This window comes from Gymnoscopelus braueri (assembly GCF_963280865.1).
Source record: "Gymnoscopelus braueri genome assembly, chromosome: 16".
NCBI lineage: Eukaryota > Metazoa > Chordata > Actinopteri > Myctophiformes > Myctophidae > Gymnoscopelus > Gymnoscopelus braueri.
The window spans coordinates 22963063-22971487 of record NC_137616.1 but is presented as its reverse complement, the minus strand read 5'-3'; the positions used below and the strand labels follow the sequence as shown (position 1 = coordinate 22971487).

The 8425-nt window shown below is 45.5% G+C and overlaps 1 protein-coding gene across 1 annotated transcript; it reads right to left on the bottom strand.

Annotated features, from left to right (window-relative positions):
* Positions 1–433: 433 nt before the first annotated feature.
* On the bottom strand, positions 434–7549 carry slc22a2 (solute carrier family 22 member 2; the record flags this gene model as incomplete). Its single annotated transcript, XM_080453703.1, has 11 exons — positions 434–652; positions 804–903; positions 1429–1541; positions 4272–4380; positions 4588–4802; positions 5006–5106; positions 5459–5573; positions 5686–5854; positions 5974–6128; positions 6379–6482; positions 7148–7549. 11 exons carry the CDS (start codon positions 7547–7549, stop codon positions 568–570), a joined length of 1668 nt encoding a protein of 555 aa, XP_080309829.1. The 3' UTR covers positions 434–567.
* Positions 7550–8425: the final 876 nt, after the last annotated feature.

Genomic DNA, 8425 nt, shown 5'->3' with positions numbered 1-8425 from the left:
GCAGAAGGAAAAAAGGATACAAGGCATGTTTAGAGTAAAGTCTTACAAAATGGTTTTATTTATTTATTTATTTAAACTGCTCATAACACAATGTCACTTATTCCTCTAACTCTAGTGACAAATAAATACATTTATACAAGTGGGTTCCCAATACAGTGTTTCCTGACTTCATGGTCATCTGAAAATGTAAGATTACCAGTCCAAATTACCATTGATTTCAAATAGGCCTAATACCTTAAATTTGTAGGGGCTGTATGATTCTAAAACCAGGACCACAATGGAAACAAGCCCCTAGGGCTTTTTGTGTTATCCTTTTAACAATCATTGTAAAATTGTACCTCTGTACTATTGCAAACTGTTAATAAAGTATTCAATCAATCAAAAAAAAGTCTTAAATAGACCCAATGACAGAACCAAGGCTACATTATTGAGAACAAAATCAAGGGAGGTATCTGTACAATGCATTATATTTCAATGCAACAAGTATCATTTTCAGTATATCGACACAACAATCATACATAACTCATGAAACAATATAAATAAATACTATGGTGATGCAGCCAGAAATCAGACTTCTTTGTTGCTTGTTCCGTTACTGGAGGGCAGAAGGACAGTAAGCTGCTGACTCTTCAGAGCAGCATTCGCTTTTGCTCTGAAGAGAAATGAGAGAAACACATTATGAGACAATGCAATAAGCCTGATAACAAGCATGTCATTTATTAGCATGCATGTTATTCAGCATGTACAGTAGGTGTTGCTAATGAGTCTTTAGCAAAACCAAAACGTATTTGGGGGACTTTTACCTCTCAGGATGCTCAATGTCATCGATTGTGTCAGGCAGTGGGACTCCTCTGGTCTCAGGAAGCAATAGCACCAGCCCTCCTGCCAGGAATGCCAGGGACCCTGCCCAAACAACACAGTTTTTGCAATGCATTAACACCTAGTATGATCTACTATGTGAAAGGAAATTAACATTTGTGCACAGCCACATCATGTACTGTACGTCCAGTTAAAGTAAAAAAGGGACAGTGCCTCGGGTTGAAGTGTAAACAAGCACTTAGGGATGGCAGCAGTCGAGTGGCAGGGAGGCTGCCCAACCAAATTGCCACATCAAGGCAGGTGTATATTCCAGTTGTGTAGTGATGACTGGAGGGTGGCTGGCATTACATCTACAGCACCCATCAGCTCTGCCATAGTGCCCCTGAGCAAAGCACTGAAACACATTGCTAGATCGCGTGTGGCTGCTGTACGCCAGTGGGTATGGAAGTAATGCTGTGAATGCTTGCCTTCTTCATAAAGTATGTAAATATTACAAGAAAGTGACGAGCGCTTCAATCTGTATTTTGAATGAGAAAGACATCAGGTTTCATAGCGGGAATGTATGTCAATGCCATGTGTAAATGTAATTCAATTACAGTAATTACCCACCAAAGATAATGAGTGGGAGCTCCAGCCAGATGACAGCCAGCCTGTAGAGCATGAAGGGAGCTACGATCCCTCCCACATCACACAGAGTAGAGCACACAGACACTCCAAAGTTCCTGGATCAAATAAAAGAGTTGAGATGTTTCATTGGTTAATTTTAATTGCAGCATACGTACATGCTACACAATGTCCTGGTTTCAAGATTCATTACAGTTCTATGTTTTGATGGCGGGGGGGAGGGGGGGCAGGGGCGTTGATTGAATACTTTATTAGTCAGTCGATGCCCACGTTGAAATCTATACTAAAGGCTAAAAAGGGAGCCGGTCGTTGAGAAGGAAATCCGAATCTGGTCTGAGGACACAGACGCTATGCTACAATCCTGCTTCTACCAGACTGACTGGGGGATGATCCCAATCAGAAACCATGGATGGACAGCGGAGTACGTGCACATCTGCATGAACGGGATGCTGGTTTCAAATCTGGCGACGTGGAAACGCGCAACACGACGCGCGCGGCCCTAAACAGCGCCATCAGGAAGGCGAAAAAGGCCTACACAAAAAAGATGCAAGACAAACTCAGCAATGGCGACATCAGGAGCACATGGCAGGCGGTACACACCTTGACAGACTGCAAAACAAGAACCAGAAGCGAGGTGAACCCGCCTGCCTGCCTCCCCAACGAACTGAACACTTTCTACGGCCGGTTTGAGATCAGCTCCAACCGCGGCAGCCAAGCGGGGCCATCAGCAGCACCAGCAGAGGACAACCCTCTAACCATCTCGGAGAGAGAAGTGCGTACAGCCTTCACACGGGTCAACATCCACAAGGCAGCCGGACCTGATGGGATTCCAGGCCGGGTCCTTAAGACATGTGCAGACCAGCTGGCGGGTGTCTTCGCTGACATCTTTAACCTCTCCCTCTCCCTGGCTGTGGTCCCTGCAGGGTTCAAAATGTCAACCATTGTGCCCATTCCCAAAAAGGCCAAAGTGACATGCCTGAACGACTGGAGACCTGTTGCTCTCACCCCGATCGTCAGCAAGTGTTTCGAGAAACTGGTGAGGGAATACATCAGCTCCACGCTACCTGCCTCGCTGGATCCGTGGCAGTATGCATACCGCAAAAACAGATCCACCGACGACGCTATTGCCATGGCTCTCCACACCGTCCTCTCGCACATGGACAACAAGCTGCTGAAGGACAAATATGTACGTATGCTGTTCGTGGACTACAGCTCAGCATTCAACACCATTGTCCCAGCAATACTTGACAAAAAGCTCAGAGACCTAGGGCTACACCCAAGCATGTGCGACTGGATACAGGACTTCTTGTCCAACCGACATCAGGTGGTGAGAATGGGCAGCATCACATCCGACCCCCTGACCCTCAACACCGGAGCACCCCAGGGATGCGTGCTGAGCCCCCTCCTCTACTCCCTGTACACGTATGACTGCATAGCCACACATGTCTCCAACACCATCATAAAGTACGCGGACGACACGACAGTGATAGGCCGAATCGTCAACAACGACGAGTCTGACTACAGAGAGGAGATCAAATCACTAGCACGCTGGTGCCGGGAGAACAACCTCTCTCTTAACGTCGACAAGACCAAAGAACTGATCGTGGACTTCAGGAGGCCGCGGAGAGACCATGCGCCCATCCTCATCGACGGTGCTGCAGTGGAAAGGGTCAGCGAGTTCAAGTTCCTCGGAGTACACATCGAGGAGGACCTCAAATGGGAGACGCACTCCACACACGTGAGGAAAAAGGCTCAGCAGCGACTGTACTGGCTCCGCCGCCTGAAGAAGCTCGGAGTAGGACGTCGCATCCTCAGGCTGTACTACAACAGTTCTGTCGAAGGCATCCTAACAGGCTGTGTCACGGCCTGGTACGGGAACTGCACTGCCCGAGAAAAGATCAGCCTACAACGAGTAGTGCGATCGGCAGAGCGGATAATGGGAATCGAGCTCCCAGCGCTCCAGGAACTGTACAAAAAGCGGTGCGTGCTCAAAGCCAAGCGCATCATCAAGGACAAGCACCACCCAAGTCACAGACTGTTCAACCCCCTACAACGACCGCGACCGGGCAAGGGGCTCTACCGCAGTATCAAGAGTTCCACCACCAGGTACTGGCGTAGTTTCAATCCGGCTGCTGTCAGAATGCTGAATGGGGAATAAGCCTGAATGAGGCATAGGCCTTGTTCAGCAGCCTGACAACAGGCAACGCAGACTTTTTTCTGGCTCTTCCTGAACACACCTGTGGATTATACCAGGGACAATGACTTGGACTTTAGCCCCCCCCTCGGACACACCTGTGGACTACACCAGGTACAAATGACTTTTTGTTGCACTCTCTCATGGAGCTACTTGCGGATTATACTAGGGTCAGTCCACTCTAGGTGGACACGCACTGACCTTTTGCACCTTAATCCCTTGTATAACGCACTGACTTTTTTTTTGGTCTTTTTTTATTGTGCTCCTTTTCCTCTAAGCACCTTAACGTCCATTGTCTATCATGCACAGTATAAGTATAACATGCACAGTATACAATACATTGCTGCTATGCTCAGGCACCTTAGTTTAGTTTTTTTTTAGTTTTTATTATCTCAGGTAATTTGTAAATATGTAGATAACTTGTCTGGCCTTCTGTTGCTCTCTTGTTTTGATCTCCTTCCCACTTACCCCCCACCCTCTTCTTCTCCCCCCCCCCCCTCTTCTTTCTATGGAAACTAACGTTGCGATGGGAACGATGTACAAAAAAGAATTTCACCCACTTTTTTACCTTGTAAACCTGTGATGTGACAATAAAACTGATTCTGATTCTGATTCTATACATTATGTCTCTCACCTGATAAAGGTGGGGTAGAGTTCAGTGTTGACAAACACCACCATCTCAAAGGTCATTGTGATCCCCATCCGGCCAATGCAGGCCACTGCTGTCTTGAACCAGAACATATCTGATGAGCAAACAGAGGGAGACGAGAGTTTGTGAAAAAGTAGGATGTTAACACTATAGATGCATCCGATCTGCAACGATTAGGTTCTACTTTCCAGAGTATTCAGAAACTTGTTGACCGTTTGATTCTGGACTGAGACCATGTCACAGGTTTGTGAGATGAATGGAAAGCTTCATCATGATCTATCTTATCTGATCTTAGACTCACCTTCAGGAATGAATACGATGATAAAGCAGGCGGCTCCGGCTACAAAGTTGGCGGTGGCAAACGGGAGACGGCGGCCGATGCGCTCGATGGTGAAAAGGATGAGGAAAGCAGCTGGGAACTCCACCAGGCCTGCGATCAGGAAGTCTACATAGACGTTACCTCCGAGGATGCCCAGTCTCATGATCAAGCCCTGGTACACCACTGCACTGGAGAACCTGGAGGAGATACAGAGAGTAGGAGCAGTTAGGCATGAAACAAACGCTTGGCCAAAAATAAAGAAAGACCTGAAATACTGTCCATGGGCAGCCGAAATAACAGTACATCGGAGTGTAAATGCGTCGGCAGCACCGATCACCTCGCTGATGAAATGAATGTTTTTCTGCAGTCCCAGTGGGGGACTTCAGACAGAAGGACTCACCAGTTGAAACTGAGAATGAAGGTGTGTTTTCTCATCTTGGGAGTTCTGATCAGGTCCATGAAGGAGACTGTGGTGGTCTCTACGTTATCATCTTTCATAGTCTGGAAGCACAAAAGCATTACTTGTTTAGGTATGTCTTTTTGGTCTATTACTGCTCTTGCCTTATGAAAATCATTAGCCTATTCGATAATAGCTAATAGGTGTGAAGGTGTTTATATAAGTAAATAATATTGCTGTAGCGAATATTGTATATAATTATGGTAATCTTTTTGCCCTTTTCATTCACCAGTGACTTCAGTTGCTTTTAGAAAGTTGCAACAATATTTGGTTAGCAAACTCCTTGTGTGGAGAAAGAAACATTGCCTGCGTTTCAACTGGCATGAGGTTTAGTGACAGGCTGATTAATGTTTGGGGGAACTATTCCTTTAAGTGTGTTCCTGTAATGTCGTCAACCTCAATGTTCTTGGAGAGGGTCTTCTTGTTCTCCTTGGCCATGGCCTCAGTGATCTCCACAGCTTTAGCAGACTTGTTCTGAGAGAGAAGCCACCTGGGAGACTCTGGAATGAACCTGTGGGACAACATTTAGCCGTGCTAAAATATTGCATGAACCTCGCAGACATTAGAGAAAATGGCCCACCCTGTGGCAACCTGATAGCAGAGTGGTTAAGATGTTTTCTCACCAGTAATAAGACAGGAAGACAAAATAGGGTGCAGTGATGGCCACATTCAGCCAACGCCAGTCAGTGATGTAGTAGGCCAGTAGAGGGAGGAGGAGAATGCCAACGCTGAAGAACATCTGGTACAGGACCCCCACCGTCCGTCTGTACTCCACCCCAACTAACTCTGTGACTAGACACAGAGAGAGAGAGTTATAAACTATTGTAATGTCCGTTTGTCTTTCTGTCTCTTTGTGTAGGCCTACAGTATTATGTATGTCACTCTCATTTTCAATGAAATAGTGTCCTTACTCAGCACATATCCCGCCACCCAGCCTCCTTTGACACCAAAGCCGTAGAGAGTTCTGAACACCAGGAGGGTCACATAGTTAGGAGCCAAAGCCACCATCATCCCTGTTATGCCGTTCAACAGGTTGGACATCAGGAAACTCACCTTTCTGCCGAACCTGGAGACATAAATGCAAAAGTCATATTTTCAGCCAGAAATTGTTTGACAAAATATTATGTCCGGGTGATCAATAATAGTGCTACGAAATAAGGATAACGATTCAAGAACAGTTTGGGATGCTCATAGCAGGTCTGAATCATCTGGTCTGTCCCACTGACTAGCTCATTATGTGCCTATACTGTAGCTGTATTGTGTAAGTCATACATGGAGGAACAGACAAATAAGATAGAAACCAATCCCGGTCCTACCTGTCAGCCAGGTAACCAATAGCGATGCTGCCAATTAGGAAGCCCACATTGAGAGTGGCCTGGAACATATCCACCCACCAGCTATCTGCACACACCAGGTTAAACTAGAACAGCACACAAGCACAAACACACACACATGCAAATGTAACCACGTGTTTGTCTTGAAATTCATTCTCTCAATCAAATTGTATTCATATTATCACATACTGTAACGTGTGCCAGGAAGGAACAAAAACATGTATTCTGTATGTAATATGAAATATCAGTTTACTGTATATTTATGTAAAAAGTCTTAACCAAGGAGAATGTAGACACAGGAAACCAAGGCCAGAGAGAGGAGAGACATGCGAGACAAGATTGGAACCCGAGTCTTCACACTCACTAGCAGCATGCGGTATTGTCTGTGCACTAACTGGCTGAACCACCAGGCACCACCCAGAGTATTCATCTTAATTATATTTCTTCCTGCCAAGGTAGTGTTGTTTTTTTTGTTTTTTTTGTACAAAAAAAATTGGCCCAAAGTGAAATTGGACCAGACCCAAATCGTTCATGATTCCTGATTTTCTTTTGTAAAAGGGCCTCTCTTGCAAAAATACTCCAGAGTTAATGTATACCGATTTGTGTGAGCTTTGGACAAAATAGTATGTAGTAGAGTAGAGTAGATTATGTAGAGTAATATCAAAAAGTGTGTTTTGAAGAAAACACAAAAATATGGGCCAAATCTTCTTCAAATTTTAATGAAGAATAATAAAACCTCATACGTCCTCACCTCAGTGACAAATGACTGCCTTCCTTCATAGTCATACTCCCAGCCATTTTTGCACGAAGCCATGGGGGCTTTGCTCAGGTCCATCTTCTGCGTGTCGCAGGTGAGTCCGGTGCTGTTCCAGTCCAGGTCGTACTGCTCACAGGTGCTGTGGAGCGGCTCTCCAGTGTCGTTGACCAGGGGAACAGTTAGCCTCCGGGTGTCAGCCTGGCTCCAGCCACAGCTTTGCCTCATCTCTGTCACGGCCGGGTCACGGCACCAGTGGTCCGGAGTGAAGCCCTGGAACACGATGCCAACGTACACGCCTGCCCAGGGCATGGAGACCATGCACAGCAGGAGAAAGATGCGCTTCTGGCAGCGGCCAAACTTTCCGGCTTCCTCCAAGATGTCATCAAACGTGGCCATGGTTGTGCTGTGGAGCTCTTTAACTGTGTGCCCAGTGCTGCTCACAGGGTTTATAACAGGCCCACATGGAACAAAGGTCCACCGCTAGAGCTGACCTTGGCTCAAGATCTGGCCAGTGATGCGTTAAAATGTTGCTATATCACTAATTCAGACGTCAGACACATACGCACTCAAAGACAGAAATGCACAGAAAAGTGTGGGGACACCGATACACACTCACACCCTCATTCAATTATTGACATCCTCAAGGAAAGATCCAACAAAGGTCAAGTTTTAATGGTTTTCGTATGATTCACGTTTCAGAATTTCAAACACACCATGTGAGACCAGTGGTCATTTTAACTCTATAACAATTGTGAAGTTGACTGTATTCACCACACAGAATGACGATTACATAGTCACTTGTACTAGCATTTTTCTATTTCCATTATCATACTGTATGTGTGTTTAACAGGTCGAGATCGTTTTCAATCCTGCAGTTTGGTACAAATAAAATGCAAATGTAATATTTGTCAAAAATGTTTACAAACTGATGTTTGGGAGTTGACCTTAATTGAAAGTTGCTTATTATATGATCAGCCTCATTAGTAAAATGTGTCCTGACTGTTTAACCTCAATGTGTCCAGGATAACTTCTCATTTCCCAAAACTTTATTTAAGTCCATTTTAATACTGTCAGCATGAATGTTGAACTGAGAGAGAGTGCAAGGCTTGCGTTGTGATACGCTTAAAGGGATATTTCACTTTCAAACATTTTTGAGGTAATTTTAACGTCTACTTGGGCTTTTGTGAACACCCCAGACAGTATTTAAGTTGCTTGATTCAGTATTTAGACAGAAGCGTAGCGTCCGTTGGGCCACCCAGGCCTTGTCCCAGT